The 26716-nt window shown below is 37.7% G+C and overlaps 1 protein-coding gene across 1 annotated transcript in view; it reads left to right on the forward strand.

The window, feature by feature from the left end:
- The first annotated feature begins 16974 nt into the window (after nucleotides 1-16974).
- LOC135706800 (larval cuticle protein A2B-like) overlaps nucleotides 16975-26716 on the forward strand; it is a 33722-nt gene continuing 23980 nt past the window's right edge. The window contains exon 1 of the mRNA XM_065228464.1: nucleotides 16975-17159. Coding sequence (XP_065084536.1) covers nucleotides 17067-17159 — 93 coding nt within the window. The 5' untranslated portion in view covers nucleotides 16975-17066. The remainder of the gene's footprint in view (nucleotides 17160-26716) is intronic.

Here is a 26716-nt window from a genome sequence, read left to right on the forward strand (position 1 = left end):
AACCAAGATGAGGAGTACGAACCAGTTCCAGATCAATCAGCGCTGAACAGTATTGACACTATCATCACATGGGCTGAGGAAAACCAATTACCGTAGGAACGGCAGTTTTTACTTCGTGAAATTAGGGGAAATATTCTTGATAAAATCGTCAATAAGGATTGATTTATGATCAAATTTGCAATTCTCTTTGTTTTTACTGAATCACTTTACTGATGAACTACTGTTTTTACTGAAATGATGAATAAATGAATTGAACTACAAAATAAGATAAGAAAATTGATATAAATGTTCATGTATGAAGCCACCAAAAGACCAGTTCACACGAAACCCACCTTTAACCCTCCGTTACTCGCGCCAACTTTTATAACACGAGTACTCGTGCGTTGTACTTTGTACAACAGTGTGAGTTTTCCATTGTCATTTTGCAGCCGAGCTACCAATCGATATGAAACCAACGGGTATTCATTAAAAAACTTGTTTTTAACTAAAGAAGCTAAAATTTTATCACAGTTAACCCACAAAAATGCGGATAATAGAGAAAATGTGACGGTGTTCGTACTACGTGGGATTTGACTTAATTGGTTCCAACATGGAAAATCTCGAGATCCTGACCAGATAGAAAATTACTGTCTTGGGCAAAGATGTTCTAAAGATCATAATCTTTTTGCTGGTGGAGAGTAGTTCAGAATTTTCTCACTACGTAGCGCTAGAATACATGTGAAATTATCGCATGTGATATATCTCGAGATCATGACCACATAGAAAATTATTGTCGTCGACAAAGTTGTTCAGAAGGTCAAGGCCTTTTCGTTGGTGGACAGTAGTTCAGCGTTTTCTCACTTCACGGCATTAGTATACTTGTAAAATTCTCGCATATATAAAATATTTCTAGATCTTTACCATACAAAAAGTTACTGTCTTCGGCAAAGTTTTTCAGGAAGTCCAGATCTTTTCGTTGGTGGAGTAGTTCAGAAAATTCACACTACGTGGCGCTAGTATATACATGCAATTTTCGCATATACAATAGCTCGAGATCCTGAACAGATAGAAGTTGCTGTCTTCGGCAAACTTGTTCAGGGTGTCAAGTAGTTTTGGCTGGTGGACAGAAGTTAAGAATTTTCTCACTACACGGCGCTAGTATAAACGTGAAATTCTCATATAAAATATCTCGAGATCCTGACCAGATAGAAAGTTACTGTCTTAGGCAAAGCTGTTCAGGAGATCATAGCTTTTTAGCTGATTAACAGTAGTTTAAAATATTCTCACTAGGTAGTGCTTGTATACATGTTAAGTTCTCGCATGTGATACATCACTAGATCCTGACGAGATAAAGAATAAGAATTTTCTCACCACGTGGCATAAATGCACATTTCTCGCATATGCTATATCTCGAGATCCTAATCAGATAGAAAGTTACTGTCTACAAAAAAGTTATTCAGGAGGTCAAACAATAGTTAAGAATTTTATCATAAACTCTAGGCTTTAAACTCCTGAACAACTTTGTTCAAGACAGTAACTTTCTATCTGGTCGTGAGATATTTTATATGCGAGAATTTCACATGTATACTAGCATCATGAAGTGAGAAAATTCTGAATAACTGTCCACCAGCCAAAAGACCTTGACCTCCTGAACAACTTTCTATCTGATCAGGATCTCGAGATATAGCATATGCGAGAAATGTACATGTATACTAACGCCACGTGGTGAGAAAATTATTAACCAGCCAAAAAGTCTTGACCCTCTAAACAACTTGGCCGAAGACAGAAACTTTCTAGCTGATCAAGATCTCGAGCTATTGAATATGGGAGAAAGACACGTATATACTAGCACCGCATAGTGAAAAAATTCTAAACAATTGTCACCCAACAAAAAGATCTTGACTTCCTAAAAAACTTTGCCGAATACATTTACTTTCTATCTGGTCAGGATCTAGAGATATTTTATATGCAAGAGTTTCATATCTATAGTAGCGCCGCAAAGTGAGAAAACTCTGAACTACTGTCCACCTGCGAAAAAGCCTTGACATCCTGAACAACTATGCCGAAAACAGTACCTTTTTATCTGGTTGGGAACTCGAGATATTTTATATGAGAATTTCACGTGTATACTTGCGTCGCGTAGTGAGCAAATTCTGAACTATTGAGCACCAAGTAATAGGCTTTGATCTGCTGAAAAACTTTGTGAAAGACAGTAATTTTGTATCTGGTCAGGATCTCGAGACATATCACATGCGAGAATTTCACAAGTATACTAGCGCTACGTAGTGAGAAAATTCTGAACTACTGTCCGTCAGCGACAAGGCTATAATCTCCTGAACAACTTTGTCAGAGACAGTAACTTTCTATCTTGTCAAAATCTTGATACAGGGTGCGTGACGAATTTTTGCAGTAAATTTCAAATAGTAATTTCTCATGCTTGTGCATCATGATTTAGATATATTTGGCAGCACTGGATAGCTTATACTGTTAGGTGTAAGATTTAAACAAACAATGTTGAGTAAACGTAAAGATGTCGAAACAAGAGAGCAATCTGTCAGCCGTTGTCGCTTTGTTGCGCGCCGGAGTATGCATGAAAGAAATAATTCGGTCGGTAAATGTGTCTGAAAGAACAGTGTATAATATTAAAAAAGGCTTGGGAAAGTGATAAGACGGAGCACCTGCTCATACTGCTAATAAAGCACAGAAATGGCTTACGGAATATATTTCGTAAATTTGGGAGGAAGAAATTTGGCCCCCAAGCAGTCCCGATATCAATCCGTTGGATTATTTTGTATAGGGCGTCGTCCAACGGGATACCAATAGAACCCCTCACACCACACTTAAGTCGCTGAAAGCTAAAATCAAGGCAGTGATGACATCTATGGATCGAAACATTTTAAAACGTGCATACTGTTTCCGGAAGCGTCTAACTACAGTCGTCGAAAGGGAAGGCAATTTTTTTGAATAAATTTACTTACAACTTCCATATGTTGCGAAAGAAAATAAATCGCACAAAATTCATTGCTAGCTAACTAACTGGTGTATTTTTTCTCAAATATGCCATTTACTGCAAAAATTCGTCACGCACCCTGTATTCCATGTTGTAATCAATAAAGTCAAATCCCACGTAGTATGGTCACAGTTTTCGCGGTTTCCATTTATATTTTCCCTATTATCCGCATTTTTAGGTGTTTACTGTAATCAAAGTTTAGCTTGTTTAGATCAAAACAAGTTTTTTGATGAATACTCGTTGGTTTCAGATCGATTGGTAACTCAGCAACAAAATGGCAATGGAAAACTCATGTGTGTTGTACAAAGTACAACAGCGCGAGTAACGGAGGGGTTAAAGGCCCTTTGGTACATTTTTTTTACGGATCTTCAAAAATTTTGTTAGGTTGCCATTCCCAGCCCCCCCTGAAACGTGACGTAATTAGTGAACGGACCATCATGGGATTCAGTTTTTGTATGTTGTTGTGCCACATGATATGTTTGATTCCTTTCAGGTCAAAGTTAATCCAAAACCCCTTAACGCCGGATTTTGTAACAAATGCACACAAACACTTAAATATAGTTATTTCCCGATCTTGTCAGACTGAGTCGAACGATGTATGTTACTCGTCCTCAGATCGAAAGTCGGTTTTCCAAGCGGTTTATGAAAAATAATTTGCAAGATAGGTAAAAAAATATGACTCCGGATAATCGAGCCATTTTCTCCGGATAATCGAGCCTCCGGATAATCGAGTCCGGCCTGTATATAAAAGCTTAAACACTGATTTTAAGGTACAACTGTCATTGAATATCCTATATCTCGATAAATTGAGGTCATAGTAACTTGATGTCTTGAGAAAAGTTTCTTGAAATAATATTTCTATAGCCTTTTTGTGAAAATATACTCTCTATTTGTTGAAGTGAAAAAGTTACATTTCTAAAGTTCCACATTAAGAAAAATTTAAGGTGAATATTCCAAAATTTTCGGAATAGACAATTATGAAAATCGTTGGATTACGTCAAAGGACTAAAATGTTCACAAACATAGATGCTACGGTGTTGGATAGTTGGATAGGAGATATGTCAGGATTCACTTAAGCAGCCGATGCGACCATAGTAATTGTTTTGTTTTGGAAGAGCTTGGGAGTAAACTCACGGTCTTCTACTCAGTAAGCAAAAGTGGCAGCCACCAAGCTAGCCGAGTTCCTCAATTTAAATTGTAGTACCTTATTTGTTGAAGGTTTATAAATACTGATTAATGTAAACAAATAAAAAGGAAGGGTCTCACCCGATTTTTTTGTAATTCGCCAGCCTTCTCGTGTTTCTTAAGCCTGAATATTAATGGTCCAGCTTCTGGTAGAGCTTGTTTGAATTGCTTCCTCCTAAGTGCTTGATCTACTGTTGTGGCTCCAGTATTTGTTGGAAATTATGTCCTGGCAGGTTTTTAACTAAAGTCTTCTTTACCAAATCAACAGCCAATTATCAAGAAAAAATTACAGTGGATAAAACGAACGTGATTTTTTTTTCATTCTAGTCAAGCATGGCCACACACAAGGTCGACGACTAACTAGCTTTTTTCCGGAAACCAACATTGTATTCTTTTACTAACTGGCTCAAATTTAATGACAACATCATTGCTTATTAAAAAAAAATATAACGCACTTGAACCGAAGTGGCCTGTCAATCTAGCTAAAATACCTTTAATATTGCAAAACTGACCAAAATCTTCAATGAGTTTCCTAAAACCTTCAACACTTCAAGCTGTTCTGATATTGTTTTTTTTTTAAATAATTTAAGCAGTTTACGTTTTAAGGCACTCATGTAGTAAACAAAAAAAACGCACGAAATCACTCTGAACTGATAAAGATCAAGAATCCATTGTAGCCTCTCTGGTAGAGAATTTTCCCTCATCCATTCAAAAGCTATCTAACCAGCAGCAAATGGGTGTTCGAATTGCCCTGATCCTTTTGTACCCACGATTTGCATTACCCATGGTTTGTCCAACACGCCAAGCCATCCGACCGGCAGTTGCCCGGCTATTCAACCCCCAAATAGTAACTGCCTTTCCCACCACCCATCCAATCCCTTCACCTTCGCACCATGCAAATGTGCACAAATTGTTCCCATTATAGTAAAACACTTCGAAAACAAAACTATCTCACCGAGCATGCAACATAAGAAGGAAAAAAAATATCACGCTTACAATTCAGCAAAGAAAAATCAACTACCAGAACCATCGCCGGAACGACCTTCAATTGCACTGTCCAACGGCAATGTGGCGTACCATAATTACGGATTTTTGTGGTTCTTTATATCGGAGAGCTCTCAATGGCTTGCATTATTCTTCCCAGCCTGGTAGCAAGCATTGCCTATCACACCACATCGGTCGTTGTCGTCGTCGTCGTCTTCTGTGGCTTCTGGTGCTGTGAAAATGCTTTGTCTACGATCCAGGGGCACCCTTGTCGACTTAATTAGCATGCCTGTAAAGTACGAAACAAGCGGCATGTGGTCCGTGCAGATTTTCCCGCCTTCAAGCTGCTGCTCGCTCAATGGCGATGGCGATTGGTGGATGCTTTGTGGTCTTGTGGGGGCTGAATTCTGAAAAGTAATGATTTCTTATCCAATCCATAGGAAATTCTAGCTTTGAGAGGAAAGTTTGCTCAGATAGGAGACTGAATCGTCATACAAAATACGGAAGACAATCCACGGCGGATCGCGAAATTCATCTCGGAACTCTCTGCATGGTCCATGATCTATTGTTTGAGGTTGGTGAGAATGACGAATGTAATTAGCGATAGCCTGCGGAACGGTGCAGAATTGCAGAGCGTGTTGGCCATGAAAATATATCCAAGCATTTTCTCAAGCATCCACCAGGTACACGCAGGCTGAAATTCCGCTGAAAGAGTATGAGAGTTCATTTGTAAGAAAACAAAATAGAATAACTTTTTCAGAGCGACCAGCTCAAAACCAGTAAACAAATCGCTGAGGACTTTACCATTTATGACGCTCATCAACAACCATTACCGGAGGCAATCAACAAAGACCAATCAAGAAGCTAGAAGAACACCACCCACTTCGGCAGAATGCCTACGCTGTTACATGGTGCTTATTGGGGAAATAGCCCAGTAGCAGCTTGTAAGGCCTATGTCACAGTGTTCTTGTTGCTGCGTTCGAGTGTGCTCGAAATTCATGTTCAGTCGGTTGGAAATTCATGCAAGAGGTACCCACCCCTCATTTCAAGGCGATCACGTGCGATTGCTTTGAAGGAAGTTGTTCGATTTTGAATACCCACCACTACTGAATCGGTGAAGCACGTTGTTCTGCAGATGAGGAGGAGTATTGGTTAATTGTTCCGCTGATGTTGGAACCTTGAGTTAAACAGTCCTAAGCTTGATTGTAAAAGCCGGAAAACACTTTATTGGATCATAAAAAAAAAAACTCTGTATTGTAACGAGTATCATTGTTATTTTGTAAGAACGAGACTTTGATTGGTGTTTGTCAAGATACTTTCAAGCATGATGTTAAGTAGGCAAATCACCGTGAGTAGGTTCATCCCAACTGGAACACCTGGCTTAAACTTTGTAATTTTTTGACCACTTCACACTTGTTTTGAGAGCTGCCACAATGCCCAGGGAAGTTGAAATATCTTTAGTTATTAATAACTTCGAAGTTGCAGTCAACTCTCTACAACTCGATATTCTATAACTCAATATTTTCTATAATTCGATGGATTCTGCGGTCACTTCATTTTTCCATGTAACACATTCTCCATAAGACGATATTTCTGCAAAACGATGTCTCCTTTTGTCGATGAGCTTTGTAGTGTTATTTTAATTCTATAACTCGATATGTCAAGGTCGAGCTTTTGAATTATGTTATGTCGATGTATCAAAATCTTTAAAAACATGATAATTGATGATTATAATGAGTACACAGGATGACCAAATCAAAACATGTTCCTGGCGTTTCGGGGGGAAATGGTCCGTACTTTTAATTTATACCAGGACCTATCATGAGATATAATATATTATCAAACATTAAATGTTAAGGGTGGATGCTGAGTTGTAAGGCCGAAAGTCAGTAGGCCGAACGGTCATTAGGTCGAACGACTTCTAGGTCGAATGGTCATTATGCCTAATTCTGGAAAATTATTTCTTTACACTTGCGAAGCAAATTTGCTGGTTTGACAAATTGAATAACTAGCAAATAATAGAGGATAAATAAGGCTATTCTGCCTCATGGCAGGAAGAATAAAAACACTCACACTAGATTATTTTACCGAAATCTGTGAAATTTTACCAAATTCTCAACAGCTGAACGTTCGGTAAACAGTTCGGTGATTTTTCACAGATTTCCTGTAAATTTTCAACGAATATCTGTGAAAAATCACAGAAAATCTGTGAAAAATCACCGAACTGTTTACCGAACGTTCAGCTGTTGAGATCTCGGTAAAATTTTACAGATTTCGGTAAAATAATCTTAGTGTGCTACTATAGAAATTCAGGGAATACCTGGAAATACCTGGAAAACCGGGAATCCTCAGAGAATTTCATAAGTACTGAGGGAATTTTCAAATTCTCTAACGAAGATTTTTTATGAATATCATGCATTTTATTATGCAAACATTTACTTTTCCTCGTTATTGCCTTTCCCTCATTGAACTTAATAGATCCTGAGCAGATTTATCTTCAGTAACAAAATTCATTTTACAAATTCAGAGGCTTGAATGTTTTTTTTTTCAGGTCCTGTAATATGGATATTATTCAAACAACAAAGTTTTTGAAATTCTGGACTTACAAATAATTATACTGGAATAAATTTTCAAGAACCTATTATGTATCTAATTTTTTAAAGTCCCTTTAACGCTCTTGGGTCATTCGTGACTTGTTCGTTATTTGAACTCGTGACTTTGGCGTGAGAGGTATGGATGCTACCCACTACGCCGGGGTCGCCCCTTCTTGGTATTTTGCAAGATCACAGATTAAAAAAAAAACGTCAAGAATAAGGAACTTGCATAACTTTCCAGGCCAATGAAATTGGATGATAACTTATAAGGAACTCATTTCAAGGGAGTTCTGGGAAGAACTGTGAGGAAAACATTAAGTGCTATCTGCTTTCAATGTAGTCCTGAAGATCTCCAGATTCTATGCGAAACCTAAATACCAAGGTAGTTCTGAGTGGAATTCCAAGTAAATTCTGAATAGGATTCGATTGAAATTTTTATGAAAATCATATGAATTTGTGAAGTTTATTCTTAAGGAATTATGAACATGACTCCAAAGAAAAATTCGAAGAAGAATTCCAGAGAAATTCTAAGGATAATTTCACGAAGTTTCCGGGAGAACAATAATTGGGACATATTCCCATGGGAACTTTCGGAGAATACTTCGGGAGTATGCGAAAAAGATGAAAACAATTAAATCTTAATAGGGTTAACTACCCCATTTCCGGCCTATTAAGCATAACCCGCACTTAGTCTTTCTTAATCTAGTTCAGTTTCGCATCAAACGGAATGTTATTATTACTTATGGCTTCCAAATTTATTTACCTTTCCGTACGTACTGTAAGATTTGAAAACGAGAAACCAATCTTTGAGATATTGTCAAAAGTCTAACACTGCTTCTTGACGCCAAACTCGGCCTACGGATTTTAAACACAGCCTAACGCATTGAAACGCAATTGAAACGTCAATGAATTCACTTCGGCCTATCGGATGAAGATAAAAATTGATTCGGTCGGAGCGCTTCCTTTGTTTTTGGGAATAATGGGCGCAAACCTTCATACCACGCGTTCTCATTGACTTCTTTCGGTAGCTTATTAACTAAAGTATCGTACCAAACGCATAATTGACTTGTTAACTCTGAAATCATGGATTTATTTGAAGTTTTCTGCTCGATATGCCCAAAATGGGCGATTAAGCCGAAGTAGTTCTCTACCCTATATTTCCAGGAAAACTTCAAAGGAACTCAGAAAAGATGATGTGATCCAAATAATTTTAAATTAGAAATCCATGGAATTGGTTACTTCACTGCAAGCGAATTCTTAGGAAATGTTCAAAGTGAGTATAGCCCCGTAACGTGGGTAGATCACCTTTTCGTGGTACGTTACGGGATGTAAGATCTACCACCGATTCCTAGTCCTTGCTACTTCAAACTAGGGGAACACATCTTAGTCCTGGTTACTTTTTATGCCTTGTTGATAGTGACAAGACTCGACTTTGTCTACCGAAGATGATCTTGAAACAAGGAAAAAAATGAGTTAGTTAGTCTTCATCTATCTGGTTCCTAATCTTCTATTCGTTGTTCCTTAGTTTGAAGTGGTTAAGACTAGGGTTCTGATGCATGGTCATTATCGGTGTCATACCTTAATTTTGTTGCTAAGGTATCCAATTTTGACTGACAAAGGGGCGCGCCTTTGGAGGGTGTTTCAATAGCGGGACCTTTCAATTAGAGTCGGATCCTTGCGATAAATCCAAGAGTGGCAACTGTAAAAAAATTGAATAATACTTCATCATTTCTCAATAGTGATGGAGTAATACGACATGCACTAAACTAAGGACACGGGATATACTACAAAAGATCAATTTGCTGGTCGCAGTAGTGTTAGGTCCCAAACAGAGGGAAAAAAAAGTGAGTATAATTCCAAGGGCATTCTGAAATGAATTCATTTAAAATACTGAGAATTGAATTCCGAGGATGACTCTAACGCAAGCTCTAAGAAAAATGTCAAGGCAAGTGCAATCCAGTTCCGGTGACCATTTTCAAGAGCTTACAAAGGAGTGTTCCAAGAGAATTGTGAGGAGCATTTCAAATAATTTATGGAAGTCCAGAGCAAAACTAAAAGAAAATACCTCTAAAAATTCCTCAGAAATTATTGGAGAATACAAAGTGAATACAGAGCAAAACTTCATGTGATTTTTCGGTAAAAATCTCCAGGGGATTCCTTGTTAATATTGCATAAATTATAAATAATTCGAAGAGCATTGCAGATTTAATTCAAAAAGTCTTCTGCAGATGATTTCAATAGTATTATCCAAGTGTCGTCGGTGGTTTAGTGGTAAGCGTGATTATTTCTCACCCCAGGAGGCCTGGGTTCAATCCCAGTCGGCGCCACCGGAATTTTCTAAGGCATAACATCTCTGATCACGTTTTCCTTCGGAAGGCAAGTTAAGCCGTTGGTCCCCGGCTCATGAGTTGATGGGTCGATAGGTAGGGTCCAGGTGTCAGAGCTGCCTCCCTGGCATCGTTATCATTAGTACTCAGCACGGAAAACAAGATCGACGGAAAACAGATCAAGGGAAAAAAGAGTATTATGGAACAAATTATGAACAAATTTCAGAAAAATATCTAAGATGAACTCTTAGGGTATTCTGAGATCATTCAAGCAAGTTCTTCAGAAAATACTGATTCAATCCTGTAAAGATTTCCATCAGGATAATTATAATATACCATTTTTATCGAGCCAAAGAGAAAGATTGAAAATCCAGGATTTGGAACTATTAAATGAATTAACAATAAAATAGATTTTATGTTTCGAAAATGTAATGATGCTGTATATATGACACAGATTGTTTTATTTTAAAATATTCCAGACTTGGAAAAATCTCAAAGATTCTGGAACGTCCAAATAACCACAACAGACACCCAAATGTTTGAAATCTTAAAAACATAGCTGTGTAAGGAACCTCGTCAACATCTACGTCAAGTATGGGCTAATGACTATTGGGCATAATGGCTGGACATTCTCAGGGCGATGTCAAAACCAGAAATAACCAGAACCTTTAATATCTTGACAAATTGAGTGTCTTGTGTATATTGGTTTCATATTATAAATTAACTACAGCTATCCTCCGATGACGCGTTACCCATTGAGCTACACCCACCGCTTTTTCTCGGCGGGGTTTCAACCAGTCGGGTTGATTTTTTGTATGTGATGTCAATGGAGAACTAGTCACTCGCAGAAAATCAGAGCGCTTGATTGAAAACCCACCGAGAAAAAGCGGTGGGTGAAACTCAGTGGGTAACGCGTTCTTCGGGGGAAAGCTGTACCAAGACTTCCATAAATGGATTCTTGCACCTTTTTTTCGAATTGTAATAAGTAAATAAGGCCAGATATTCCAGGAAATGGTGTATTTCGGTATTATTCTTTAAATTATAGACGATAAAAACAATATGTTGACTATTCTATAAGTAGATAATTCTATAACTCGATGGTCCCTTCAATATCGAGTAATGGAGAGTTGACTGTATTTTACTTTCGAATCTAACTACCTGAGCAAATTGGCGATCATCTCTTTTACCAGTAGTGGTGGAAGAGATAGTTCTTACCATTCCTCTTCAACTTAAGAGTTTGGTAAAGGAGATGATCAACCCGATTCGTGCCTTCCTCATAGTCGCCCTTTGCACGCGTTCTACTCTCTACGGAACTATAAACTCTGTTCTTTCATATCTTTATCGATCGTATAAAATGACCACTTTAAGTCTGATATATGACGTTAAGCATCTCCAACTTCACGCATGAAGTGAAACAAACATGATTAGTTAAAGTAAACATTAACTTATTTAAGTTTGGTTTCAGCTCCTCGACGATGAGGCATCTTTGGATTCACTTTTTTCAGCCTTCGTTCAGTTTGATATTATTGATTAAAATTTATTTTCAGCCCTTGGAAGATGGAAAATCTTACGACTTATATTATTCATCCATATTCTCGTTTTTGTTTGAGTCGTGCTTTCCATACAAAAAAAAATGTAATCGCGTTAATCTCCTTAATTGAGGCTTCAATCGTGATTTGAGGGGTATCGGGGGTTTTGAACATTTAATCGCGTTTAAGAATCTCTTTAATTACGGCCTGAATCACGATTTGAGGGGTTTTTGGAGGTTTAAAATCTTTAACTGTGTTTATCTCCTTAATTAGGGCCTTAATTGGCAACAATTGTTGGTCCAGTGTTGGTCTCAAACAACCGTGCAAAATTTGAGGACGGTTGATTGTAACCCGGTTTTCCACATTGCGTTTGAAATTTGTATGGAAATTAGTATGGGAATCCTACTTTTTCACATCTTTATTCCTAGAGACCACAATTTTGCTTGGACTATACCAAGAAGTACCTAACAACATTGCTCAAGAATGTACTATGCTAAAATGCTTCTAAAAAAAGTTATAGGTTTTCAAAGATCAATGTTTCGAATTAAATGCCAAAAATCACTTTTCTGCCAACACTGTCGGTGCCGAGCGAACTCCTACTGTACCTGTGTCTGAGCCGAAACTCGTGAAGACATTTTTCCTTTTCTCCTGTTTTTGGTTTTTGACGTAGGACTACTTCTGTGTTTTTTATATGGGGGTGGCCCTAATGGCAGTTTAACATTTCAAATTAAAGCTTTATATTTCACACAAATTTCAAAAGCAATGTCGAAAGCCGGGCTTCAAACAATCGTCCCGAAATGTTGCACAGTTGTTTGGAACGCCAAATGGAACCAAAAAAAAACGTTTTTCTGAAAAATGGGCATGATGACCCATCATAATATATAGGAGAAATGGATATAATGTTGGCCTAAATGCCCCTAATTTGGGACTTTACATAAATTTAGCAATCGACTATATTTTCAATAGCGACCAAAAATATCCATTAATAACGTCCCAATGACGCGTTCATCTAGATAAATAGCAGATTTTTAGCCATTTCCCCTATATTCTTAAAGCGATATACTTGGAAGAACAATTGATTTTCAGCTTATGAAACATTAGGAGGCTGACTAATTACAGATCATTCGGATGTGATCTTTCCAGTTATTTGTTTGAATTTAATTCAATCTTTAACAAATATCGCCTCCAAAAAATTTATTCAGTAACTCAGTTAGGATGGCTGCCACTTTTGCTAACTGAATAGAAGATCATCTATTTAAGACGTGTTTGTCGAAAATCAAATCCTTCTCAGGAGCAGTTTGTGTCTTCGTCTGTGAGCCCAAGTAGCACATTTCCATCAGAATAAGTCGCTGCAACTTTATTGTGACTGAAATAAGTTGCATACAAGTAACTAAAACTGTTCAGTGACAAGTGTGCTGCTTGAGGAGGTCGCCACCAGGACCGGAGTCTAGTAACAGTAAGTTGAACGGGAACTTTATCGTAACTTTGTTTTTAATATAAGATGGCCTATTACGCTGAAACCTCCGTTTACGAAGTCTTTTTTTACGCAGTATTCTATTTACATCCCTCTTTTTACGAACTAAATCCCAAATAACGAGTTTTCTTTTTACGAAGTAAATTCCAAATAACGAGTTTTTTTGCGATTATGGTAATCTGGTAAAAACTGTGAATACTCCACAATATGGGTATTTTTGAAATCGGAGTGACATGTAGGAACCGGAAATCCCTGAATGACGCCATTTTGGAATCCAAGATGGAGGCATCCGGGTACAGAAAAACTGAAAAATAATGTAAAATACCCCACAATATGGGTATTTATGGAATCAGAGTGACGTTCCTACCGGTCACTCCGATTCCAAAAATACCCATATTGTGGGATGTTGAAAGTATTTTACAGTTTTGCATGAACCGGATGCCGCCATCTTGGATTTCAAAATGGCGTCAGACATCGATTTCCGGTCCCTACACGTCTCTTCGATTCCAAAAATATCAATATTGTTGGGTATTTGACAATATTTTCAAAAACCTCTTTTTACGAAGTAAATCCCAAATAACGAGGTTTTTTTTTAACGAAGTAAATCGCAAATAACGAGTTTTCTTTTTACGAAGTAAATCCCAAATAACGAGGTTTTTTACGCACTAATTCGTTTTACGAACCTCCGGTTTGGTACGTAAATAGAGGTTCCAGTGTATTAAGCAGAAAATTATGGGTGCATTCTCAAGCTCCTTCTCATTGGAGAATTTTAGCGTTTTATTCTTAATATGAGATAAAGCGTATTTAAATTCGGTTGAAGGAGCGAGAACTTCAAATAAATAATAGTTGAGTTTTAGAAAAGATGCGTTGATTGGAAATCTGTAATAAATCCTTCTCAAGAGTAAATGTTATCGTAGTAACGTTGAAAAGGGACTTGGTCGTAATAGTTATGTGAAATAAGGAGCTCGGTGGCCTAGTGGCGACCGATTTTGTTTACTGATCAGAAAATCATGGGTTCAATCCCAAGCTTCTTCACATTATGTTTGAGGTTCAGGAAAGATGTGTTGATCGGACATTCATACCAAAACCTTCTCAAGAGCAGTTGTTGTCATCGTTGGTGAGATTACCGCCGGGATCAAAACCTAATAACATCAAGTTGAACTTGATCGTAATTGTTTTGTGGTATAAGGAGCTCAGTGGCTTAGTGGTGACCGATTTTGCTTACTGAGCAGTGGGCTCAATTCAGCATATCGTTTACCAAAACGAATCCTGCTGCAATCTCAACCCTTTTATCCAACATCGCAGTATGATTTCTCGTGGAAGTGCGAAGTGTTTCGGCATTCATTAAAGCGAGTATTACGTCAACTTATTCCTACTCATTCCTTTCTTGACCTGCGCTCGGGCGTGGCTGGCGCTGGTATTGCTTGATTGGAGATCACAATTTTTTACACATTGAGGATGAATTATAGTCCCAAACATCGTCTATTGGTTCTCTGCTAGTGACATCACACTCTAAAGTTAAGGTACGATGTTTATTTTTTTTTCAATTGATCGTAAGTATTCTAAAGTATTCTTAGGAATTTTAAATCTTAACTTCTTTTTTATCGTAGTGGCATTATTTTTATGGTCGGTTGCTAGTAATGTATTTGTTATTGTTTGCTCCTTCGGGTTAATGATTTAAATAGATAAAATCAAAAATAAATTTAATATGAAGTTTTGGATTCATTGTAAGGAGTATGTAATTCCATTCCAACGGAACCTTTAACAAGATATCTATTTTTTGTGATTCAAAAGGCAAAAATTAATTGCACCAAGAATGCATTTTTCTGATTCATTTTCCTCTTGATCCACATAAATTATTGTAGAAATATTTGAAAAGCTTTAAAATTGTATAGTTCCCCTCAGAAAAAAAAAAAATATTAGTCAGTCAAGTGTGTCAATCATATGGGAGTGTAACATATTCAAGATTTATACATGAAATGTATTACAAAATAAAGGCTTTTTTATTTTGTATAATTTCATTGGACAATATAATCTAGAGTTTACAATAAATCAAAAATAACAATATGGTTTTTCAAATGGTTTCGATAAAGTTTCAACTCGGTCGGTTTCTTCAGGGTTAAATAATTGGTTTTTCGATAGTTTATAATCTTCGCCCAATGAATTCATACCTTATGGTTCGTAATGTCCACATGGAAAGTTTCAAAATCTCCAGTGAAATGAATTGTGTGATAACCAATTTTAAACCCCGTTCCAAATTTAGATCTAAATTCGATTCGAATCTAATGATTTTTAAACTCTTATAAATTCCGATTTAGCTCCCATTGGATCAAATGCCATGTTCCATTATCACGCTATCAAGATCCTGGCGGATGAAAAGTATAATTAATTGCATAAATGTTAATTTCGTATTAAGTTATACAAATCCACGCAAAATCTCTGATGGCAGAAAAATAAACAACTGAAATTTGTCTATAGTAGCTGAACAAACAAACTGTCGTTAGGTATTTCTTAAGATTTTTTTAATATTTTCAAGTATCAGTAAGTACGTCGAGAGCAGTACAAAGTTTAGACTGTGGATGTCTCTAGGTTATCCGTGTAATTACTGCTGATCTGGCAATAACAGAGTAGCAACAGAGGGCGGTCAATCATGCTCATGCTCTATCACTCAGCACATGTCACGTGGATAGATGCCTACCCTGAGGCTCTAGGAGCCAATAAAGGTCAAACAAAGTTCCTCCAAAATTACTACTCACCATGTCTGCGGCTTTATCTCCAGAACTATAAAAGCTAGGGCAAATGATGCTGCACCATTTGACGTGGTAAAAGTTATTGTTGAATACGCCGAGAACGTAAGACTTTATCTAAGGGGCGTAAAATGAGAAAAACGTGAATTCAATGGAACGGGGATTCTCTTGGCTTGAAACATATTCATATGCAGGTTACGGGACTTCTGGTGACTTGCCACCGAGGTAACATGAGCCATGCGCATGCTACTATCCAGTGGTCGAAGGAGAGCTATATCTGAAAATGCATAACCAGAGGGTCATGCAGTCAAATTTCACACTTGACCTTTCTTGATAAAATGTCCAACTTTGTCGGTCTTACTCATAATAATGTACATTAATTAAATACCGCTCAGTACCAATCTACATCGCCAAATATTACATCACAACCTGATAATGGTGCAGTTAGGAATCCATATTTCCGGATGGTTTTTTGCCCGTATCGCGAATCATTCACACATAAGCATTCCCGTCTGTAAGTCTGCATTCTATTAAGTATATACATAATTGACAGTTTTCGCAGTCATGATCGATAATCCATATCGATGATTTGTTTTATCCATAGCTCCGGCTTCTTTTGCCTACCTGATCCAATCAAGCATTGATAGACATCCTTTTGATATCCTACCATGGCACATTGTCACGAAGAAACTACATCCTCCATTCGATTCAAAACCCGGCGCCAATTCTGCATCCTGTCCGACAGTCTCAACAGAATCAAGATCAGTTCTGCCAACAGGTTCGTCTCCGCGCATTTTCCACCATCATTGAAATCACTACCACCGTCTGTTTGTCCAGCAACTCCCCCATGTGCTAATGAGCTATGCCTTTTCCGAGCGACGACGACGACGACGACGACGACGCCGACAACGCTAGCACGTGCGAATGCTGCAACCGCGAGAGCGCTCATCTAAACCACCGCTCGTCGCCGTGGTTGCTGTTTAGCCTGCAAGATTGCCACCGTGAGTGAGAAGCGTGCCTCGGAAAGGTAGCGCAGCACCCAAACAGTGGGAAAAAGTAGCCACCGCAGTACTAGAGACTCGAGAGAAGGAGATCCGAAGCCATATAAAACCAAATTTGCCATCCGTCAACGGTACAGTATCCGATTGAATAAGCGCCAGTTCGGTTGTCAGTGTTTGCCAAGAATTAGAATTGTTTGTTGTTTGTGATCAATTAGAAGAAAAAAGATCGTGGAAAAATGGTGTCCCGAGTTGCTGCTACTCTGCTGCTTGTCCTGGCCGTGTTTGGATCCAGCGCACTTGCCCGACCCGGATATGCCGTTGATTATTATGTGAGAGTTCTGATTAGTTATTCAAATGGTTGCTCTAATTGTTGATGCCACCGCCGCTGAGAGGAGTCGAGTCGAGTTATGAAGAATTCTGTACTGGTGATGCAGCCGCAGCAACAGCAGGATACTTCACGGTCACGGAATGAGTTTAGAGCTTTTGATGCAATGCCGGTTGTTGGTTGAACTGACCGCCGAGAGAAGGAAGTGTGTGAATTTCCAATGCGATAAGATTGGACACAATGGAAAACTGGGACTGACGGAAGACGCGTGCGAGTGATTTTCCAAGCATTTGGCGATGATTGTTGCGTTTGGTGGTCACTGGAATGCTAATAGATGCTGAATGGACATTGTTACGGTGCGCCGGGTGGTGTGAAGTTTGTGTAATTGAATGAGCAATTTGCACAAATCTGTTTTGAGTTTGTTTGCCAAATTGTATTGGACGATTATAGCGCGTGAAATCTGGCGCACTCTTTGGTGGATGGATCGCTTGATTCACATGGAGCTCGTGGACGGATTTTGGACGTTGAAGTTTTAAATGTTTAGCGACTCTGTTTGCATCATATTTCCGTATGGGTGTTTGCAAACCAATTTTTGGTTTCTGGTATGAAGAACTTTTTATTTCTTGAAATTCAGAAATGGAGAAATGCTAAGAATTGCATTAATTTTGAAAACTATTGAAATTTCGGACCTCCTTGAAACTATGAGAGCTCCCGCAACTACATGATTTTCCAAAATTTTTAGCACTTTGGAAACTCCTAGCGTCATTTTACAACTTTTGAAACTTAAGAAGCCCCCTGATATGATAAAAGTCTGAGCTCTGAAAAACCACTTGTTCCTAAGAAATTCCCCAGAAGCAACTTACAAACGTCTTCTAGAACTTATTGCAATTTGATAGATTGTTCCTGAAATTGAGGTAATTAAAAAAAAACTTTTCATATACTTATAATTTCTAGACACTTGCGTTGCACCAAACGCAGACAAACTCTTCTAGAACATTTTAAAGATGTTTTGAGAATTTATTGACTTCAGAAATGTCGGTTGTGGCAACATTGACCATCACAAAAGAAAACCTATTGCAATACTGGGTATTTCTAGAAACTAAAGAATTCACAGAGCTCCAGAAATTTTCGGATCTACAAAAACTCCCGAAAACATTTTACATCTTTTGAAACTCAATAACACCCTGAACTGTCAATTCTGTAAGCTCTCAAGAAAATAAGGTTATAACGTGTGAGTAATTCTCGTTGCAACCAGGCCGCCATTCGCACATGGTCTTTAAATATTTTTAAATATCCACTTGGCTGGCCGAAACTGATGAAAAAATAAGATTGCCACTTTCCCTCGCTCAAATTATAAGACCCCTCGCTCGCCAAGGGGCCTTACTGTTTTCAAAAAAGTTGAATTTCCAGCAATTTTTAACATATTTATCATGTTAAATCTTTGAATTTCCATATGGAGCCCTCCTGCAAACAACACGTTATTATGAAGAGGAAGTGAAGGGCTCCCATTCGGAATGACTTTTTTTTTGCGGCCATCTTGGATTTGGCAGCCATGTTGGATTTTATCAGGAAAACGTATTATTGTTAGCAACCACCCATTTTGATTCTGAGCTCGCCATCTGAAAGCTGAGAAAAAATGCTATTAGATATATTCAAAAAATTAACCACCTAAGAAAACCGAAGGTTGAGTATTTTCACATGCTAAAATATGATTAAATGTTTGGATCATGATACCATACGCCATTTTAGCATGTCAATATCTAATTTTTGTTTTAATTTTGAGTTTTCACAAAAATTGTGAATTATTTTTTAAGCATGCCATTTGATGCAAAACGAATAATGTGATTGCAATTAGTTCGGTATCTTGTGCCAAAACTTCTGCACAGGTGCCTCAAATTTTTTTCAAATTTCCAAAATTTCTCAAAGTTCCTGTCACTTAGAGAAGGTCTGGTACTTTCAGAATTCTGGAAATCTGTTCTCCAGAAATAGTCAAAAACTCTAGTGACTCTCGATCTACACTCTAAAGTAATAAAAAATACATGCAACGTAATCTGTTACAAAACGGAGCATGTAACAGCTTTTGGTATGTAATTACCTTAAACGTGTAAAATTACATGATTTTCATGTAAGTTTACAACCAAATCACATATACTTGCATGCTGGTTATGTGCATCATGAAACACTTGCATGTTTAATGATGTAGAATTACGCATTTTTTCTTGTTAATTAACATGCGTTTGGCACGAAGTTTGCATGTAAAAAATTTAATTTCACAAAACTTTTCTTGCTGTGTGGGTTTTAGGTTTTCCTAGATTTCTGCCAATTTCTGTTTCTTCGGAATTTTTGGAGAGTGGAAAGTTTTCACTGATCCGCAACTTTGAAAAAAAAAATCTGATTCATTCAGAGTGTCATAAATTCTAAAGCTCTTCCGGATGTTTATAGAATGTAACGAAATCACATTTTCCGTCAGAGAAATGAGACTGCATGGAGTCCCTGGAATTCCAAGATTTTTAAGCATGATTTTAATTTATCAACATAAAGAAACTTTCTTAACTCGTGACACTCTTCTATCACAATCTTTTGGATAAGCTCTCCATATTCCTGCAATAGGGGACTCAGTAAATTTTCTCGACTTCCCTGGGTATAGAGTATCATTGTGCTATCCACAACAGTAGGGGAAACGCTCCTATAGTTGCGGAACGTTAGAAGCGCTAGGTTCCTATAGTTGTGCATGGAGACTCAATACACAACTATAGAAACCTAATGCTTCTAACGTTACGCAACTGTAGGAGCGTTTACCCTTTACAAATGCATGCTTTGGTTGGCATTTAATACTCACTCAAGTATCATTGACAGCTAGAGCTTCCATTTCCCGGTGGTTTCCACCATCCCGGAATTCGAGAAATATTTATTTGATATCCCGGGAATTCAACACAGTAAATTGTTTTAATATTCGTATGTTTCTAATTTCTTTTAACGATGTTCTAAGATGCATGTTTCATCTCCTTAGAAAAATGATTAAAAAAGAAGATTTCTTCAATACTAAGGACACCAGATTTAAGGACATATCTTCATTTTGAAGACATTTGAAATTCTGTGAAGGTATTTTTTTCATGCAGCCATTTTGAAGACATTTAATGATATGTGAAGTTGTTTCAATGCATGCGGAAGCTGAAGCAGACTTCCGATGGATTTTTTTTTAAATTTTAAGCTGGCATATGAAGATTGCTAAATAAATGAAGATTTTGATTTTATATTTTTAGCTTCTTCCTGAATATGTTGAATAGGAATAATTTAACCACAATCGGATATTTAAGAATAAAATTCGATCCAATTGAATATTCACAGGACTTCACGGAAATATTTGAGCTGGAGAACTTTTGAATACTTCCTAATCAACGTTCAGTTTTCGGAGAATATTTTCACAATAATACTTGATCATCCTGAAGCCTTGAAAAATATCCAGAGGACTTTATTGAAATCTTCGATCAGCTGGAGATCTTTTAAGTACTTCCTAACCGATCTGCCATCTTGAGAGAGCCAATTGAATGTTTGACCAGTTTAAGATCTTCAGATTGCCTGATCAACCTGAATTTACTAATATCTGACCAACCAGGAATATTGAGAGACTATCTAGAGACGTTATTTGAATTTTACGAACAGTTGATTATCTTAAGAATAATAATTGATCGACCTGCAGTGTTGGAAAATATCCAGAGGTCTTTAAATCTCCGACCAGCTGTATATCCTTTAAATACTCTCTAGTCAAACTGTTTCGGAAGGATGTCTAAAAGACGTCTTTTGAATTTTTGAACACTTGCATATCTTCATACGAAGGTTCGTGTACTTTCAAGAAGTTTCTTGAACTTAAACTCAGTTCCTTGAACTCAAAGCCTATATAAAATTCCCTGAATATGTAGAATATTCTACGAAATCCTGGGATTTTTCGTCAACTTCTTCGAAGTTCCCAGTATTTCAAAGATTTTTCCATAGCTTACAGCTTTTAATTTTTCGATAGGTACAACTGAATTTCTGCCCAGCTTGCTGAACTTGTACGAATTTCAAATAATTCATGCGATTTTCCGTAATCATCATCCACGAAATTGTTTAACATTCTATGAAGTATCCTGAAGATCTATGATGGTCCCTGAACTTTTACGAAGTTCCACGAACTTCTATGAAGTTCTCTAAAATCAAATGAATGTCTCTCGACATCTAAGAAGTTCACTAATGGAACGTGATATTATGTTTTTCAACAAAATTTCACAATAGTCCGTGCAGATCATGATGATTATGGTGGATGATTTCTCTCATGAATGTATTTGTAAAAACTATTTTGTCGTGCTTTAGGATTACATAGATTACATACTAACAGTTGACAGCCAGGGAGAGCTATGAAAGCCAACATAGAAGTCGGTGACATATAGAAGTTCCTCCAGAAGGAGTAAGCATTCCGCTCGCTAATCTAAGGAAGGACTCTAAAAACTGCAAATACTGAGTCTTTTCATCAGTTGAGACTAGCACTACGTACTTTCAACCATCTTAACAATGCGTTTCAATGGCTTTCGATCAACTATGTATCTGATTGAATCAAAATGTGCATGGTTTGTTTCACTGCTAGATCGTATTTTTCACGAGTGCTTCTTGTACAACGATCATATACAAAAAGAGATGTGTGTGCAATTCCCGGGAACTTTAAATTAATTTCTCCGTATTCGGAAATCCCGGGAAATGTAACAATCCCGGGATTTTCATCATCAGGAACTTTTACATACATCATAGATATAGGAACATCAGAATACATCAGGAAAAAATATATAAAAAAAACCAAAATCGACCGCGCTACGAAAAGTGGTCAGGTTTTGACCACTTATAATTCTGTCAATAGCGGATGGATTTTAATTCTAAACAAAGAAATCGATTGGTAATTTTTCTACAAAGCTGCTGAAATGAATACTTAATTAATTTTTTAATAGGTCACTATTGAAAATTACACAAATGTCCAACTGTTGCAATGGTGATCAAAATGATCACCGATTGCCTGCAACTAGTGGTTTCCCTAACATAGCCGCCAAATATTGATACCCAGCACGTAATCCTACGTCAAATCGACGGTCGAGTCTTGGATACAACCTCTTACTTTTTATTAATCTGGAATCTTCAGACAATTGCAGAGTTCGACGGAGCTGCAAAAATGAAATGCCCAAAGTAAAAGTGTTTAAGTATCAAAAGTTCTTGGAAATTCCATGAATTGCATTATTTAGAACGGAGTTCTGAATTCCATGAATCTTCATATACTTTTTTTTAACTAGTTTGTTTATTTGGAAGGCCTAATTACGTTAGCTTTACGGAGCCGATAGTTTGTTCTTTGTTTGCAACGAATTTCACTTAATTCTATGTCTAGTAGGAGTTGGGCCGAATACTCGCGATTTAGTCAAGGTTAGAGAGATACTTTGTCGAAGGACAGGAAAAGAGGAGCAGCTTGGGGGTAAGGTTTCGTTGTCTCATCAGAGCGATGTCACCACAGTATGAACGGTAGTGCGGTTCGAGATTCGTCTGGAGTTCAACCGGCTATGGTGACTAGTGGGCGACGATGAGACTCATTGAGACGGGGGACAAGACAAACAAAAACTAATCAAGAGAAAGCAAAGATAAACGAATTAAATTCTTGTACTAGACCTTTGAGGAAACATATAAATAGATTGCAGACTGCTGAGAGATGGCGCGTACCCAACACGTCTCTGATAAGGATAAAGGGTTGTCTGTCTTGGGCCTCGAGGGTATTCAAAAGAAACTCTCTGGCAGCGTCATTATCCGTACATTGCCAACTGCGTAACCGTTTCCACACCGACAGATGTTACTTTCCACGAGGCTTATTATGAGAAGCGCATCTAGCGAGTAGTGGTTGGACAAAAATCTACTTTTTTTCCTCTGTTCGGGACCTAACACCACTGCGACCAGTAATTTGATCTATTGTAGTATATCCCATGTCCTTAGTTTAGTGCATGTCGTATTACTCCATCACTATTGAGAAATGACGAAGTATTCGATTTTTTTACAGTTATCATTCTTGCATTTATCGCAAGGATCCGACTCTAATTGAAAGGTTCCGCTATTTATACCCTTCGGAGTGTTGAAACACCCTCCAAAGGCGCGCCCCTTTGTCCGTCAAAATTGGATTCCTTAGCAACAAAATTAAGGTATGACACCGATAATGAACATGCATCAGAACCCTAGTCTTAACCACTTCAAACTAGGGAACTACGAATAGAAGATTAGGAATCACATAGATGAAGACTAACTCATTTTTTCCTTGCTTCAAGATCATCCTCGGTGGCCGAAGTCGAGTCTTGTCACTATCAACAAGGCATAATAAGTAACAAGGACTAAGATGTGTTCCTTGGATTACTGAAAAATCCTGTTCCCCTAGTTTGAAGTAGTCAGGACTAGGAATCGGGTGTAGATCTTACATCCCGTAACGTACCCCGAAAAGGTGATCTACCCACGTTAAGTCTACTTAAGCACAAGCCTTTAACCACGCTCTCGAAGAAACATTAGGAATAATTGAATGTAACCACTAGAAATGGGCGATCTTGCATCGAATCACAAAATATCCATTCTTTTGGTTCGATTAATCGACTGGATCGATCCATTTCATTCGATTTTTAATTCGATCCAACAATCAGTGCATTTGCATTTGCAATTTAATATTGACCTGTACCTGGAGTCTTCAGCTCACGCTCGGGTAGTTAAACTTGTGTCTGAGCAGATCTATAGTACCGAAAAAGTATACGATGATTGCACACATCTGTACCCCCTCCAAATCAACCGGAGGCCTGTGAGATATTCATGAAGAAATGGTAAAGAAAGTTATTGATCTACATCTAAATTCACTTATTATGAAATATTTATGAAATATTTCAGGTTCATCAGTTCTCTGCTATGTCAGAACTGGATCGCCATGGGGGCATATCGGCAGAATTACAAAATTTATTGCATCAGTCTGTGTTACCACATTCTGTCGATCCTTCTCGAGTATGGAGAAAATCCATAGTGTACACGGCGAATGAGAACGACTCAAATTTGAGTTTAGTTCACTCATAATCGCCAAAAGTGCAGGAACTCAGCGATGAGTTAATTTGCCTCATGTTTTCCCAGGTTTTTCCAGGATTTTCCAGGGAAAAATTCATGAATTTGAGAAAAGTAAAAATTGGATTCACTCAGTCTATTAGTACTACTCCGAGACTGAATAAAATTTTCGTCAATTTCCTCATTTTCCGGCAGATTTTTTAGGTTTTCCACAGGAAACCATGAGACAAATTTTACTCATCGCTGAGTTCCTGCACTTTTGGCGATTATGAGTGAACTAAACACAAATTTGAGTCGTTCTCATGCCCCATGCTCGAGACTATTTATCAAGAATGGTAACAAGTGTTCCGTTAGCGAAGCTATTGTTGAAAACTGGTGGAACCACACAGAATCGATATCAGCTCAAAGCAAAACGCATGGCTCAATAAGTTTTCTTGGGATCCCTCTCGGATGAGTTTTGGGTTATCTGAATTAAGTACTTACCTGCTTATACACTCCGACCATCTAATCGTTTTGTTTCACATGTTATTCTTTCGTTTTTTAAATCGTTCATTTAATACAAATAAAACGAATTTTATAACTTGTTAAATCGCTTACCTAATCAAGAATCCTGAGCGAAAACTTCCACATGTCAAATGAAATCAAAATAGTCATTTACTATATTCACACGTAGACCTTCCGGTAAAGAGTTCGATCCGCGTTACACGGTAAATACCGTAAGGCATGGAGGTGGTAGCATCATGGCTTGGGGTTTTTTCTCTTGGTATGGAGTAGGTCCCATTTTCCGTATTAATTCCATCATGACCAGATTTGAATACAAAGAAATCATGGAGGAGGTTATGCTCCCTTATGCAGAAGAGAACATGCCTCTTATATGGCATTTTCAGCAAGAAAACGATCCGAAACCCAATTCTAAGTATGTAAAGGAATGGTTTTAAGCAAACAAAGTGTCGGTTATTTCATGGCATAGCCAATTTCCTGACATCAACCCCATCGAAAATTTATGTAAAGAGCTTAAAAGAAAGTTATCTGGTCCAGCATTTTCAAATAAGGATCAACTATGGACCACTGTTCAAAAAGAGTGATATGTTGTACCAAATGAAACTTGTCAGTGCTTGGTTGAGTCAATGCCAAGAAGATCGAACTAGGTTCAACTTAACAATGGAGGGCACAGCGATTACTAAGCGTCATTAGTCTAATAAAACTGAAACGATTTTTTTCAAGCTTTCTATACTATAATTTTATACAACACACCTATTTCACTAACAAGGCATATTTTATATTTGATTCTTATGAGTGTGTCATTTAACGTTTTAACTTTGAATTTTCTCGTGCAATTACTTAATTTTTATTACACTATCAAATGCTAAACTTTAGAGTCGAATCAAATGAAGTTGAATGAACATAACCTAAAATTTCGTATTTACTTTATCTACACCTATTTTAATGACCAGCAGTGATGTATGTTACACTCACAACATTTACTGCGTACGTACTACCCAAGTAACAATTTTGGTTTTATGAGGGTTCTGTAGACCATTTTTTTTTTTTCCTTTGGTTTGTTTTTTCCGTCGATCTTGTTTTCCGTGCTGAGCACCAATGCTACCGACGCCAGGAAGGCAGCTCCCACACCTGGACCCTACCTATCGACCCATCAACTCATGAACCGGGGACCAACGGCTTTACTTTTTACTTCCCTTGTGGTGATCAGAGATGTTATGCCTCAGAACATCCCGGCGGCGCCGACTGGGATTGAACCCAGGCCTGCTGGGGTGAGGTTCTGTAGACCATGATTTAGACTTGTATAATGCTATAAAACCTCTATAAAGCTTGCAATGTTACTTGGGTACACAATTTATTTCTAAAGGATATCAATCATCACACTAAATGACTATCATAGGTGAAATTTCATAACAAGATAGCTTATGTAACGTAATATCAACTCAAGACTGAACATGGCTTAATTTACACCAACTTTCCTATGGTCCGTTATATTGGAAACATATTTGTGCCATTTTGAAAAATGAATCAACTCAAAAGATCGATTCCAAATGATTGATTAAATCGGTGAATCTATTATTTTCAAACAAATGAATCGATTCACTAAGATCGATTCTTGCCTCAAGATCGCCCAATGCTAGTAACCGCCGTCCAAGATTTCCAGTATCCCAATCGGTTTGCCAACTCGAAAGGGTACTCTGAAGCACTAAATGGTAAAATTCTTCGTGTGAAATTTGCCTGTCATAAAATTCGCCTTCCTGCGCGCCCACCTTTGCAAGAGAGTCCACATTCTCATTGCCTGGGATTGAGCAATGTGAGGGGACCCATACAAAGGTAATCATATCTAGATAGAGCTGGAATTAGGGCCTTACAGCTTTGGTAAACAATGACTGCTCTTGATGATTTCTAGAAATTAAAGGCACGTCCACTCAAATCAACCTAACCATCGGATAGGGGAAGTCTTTCCCTACC

This window comes from Ochlerotatus camptorhynchus, unplaced genomic scaffold, assembly GCF_037179485.1.
Source record: "Ochlerotatus camptorhynchus isolate MF236.1 unplaced genomic scaffold, CSIRO-AGI_Acam_v1.1 ptg000291l, whole genome shotgun sequence".
In the NCBI taxonomy this organism is placed as follows: Eukaryota; Metazoa; Arthropoda; class Insecta; order Diptera; family Culicidae; genus Ochlerotatus; species Ochlerotatus camptorhynchus.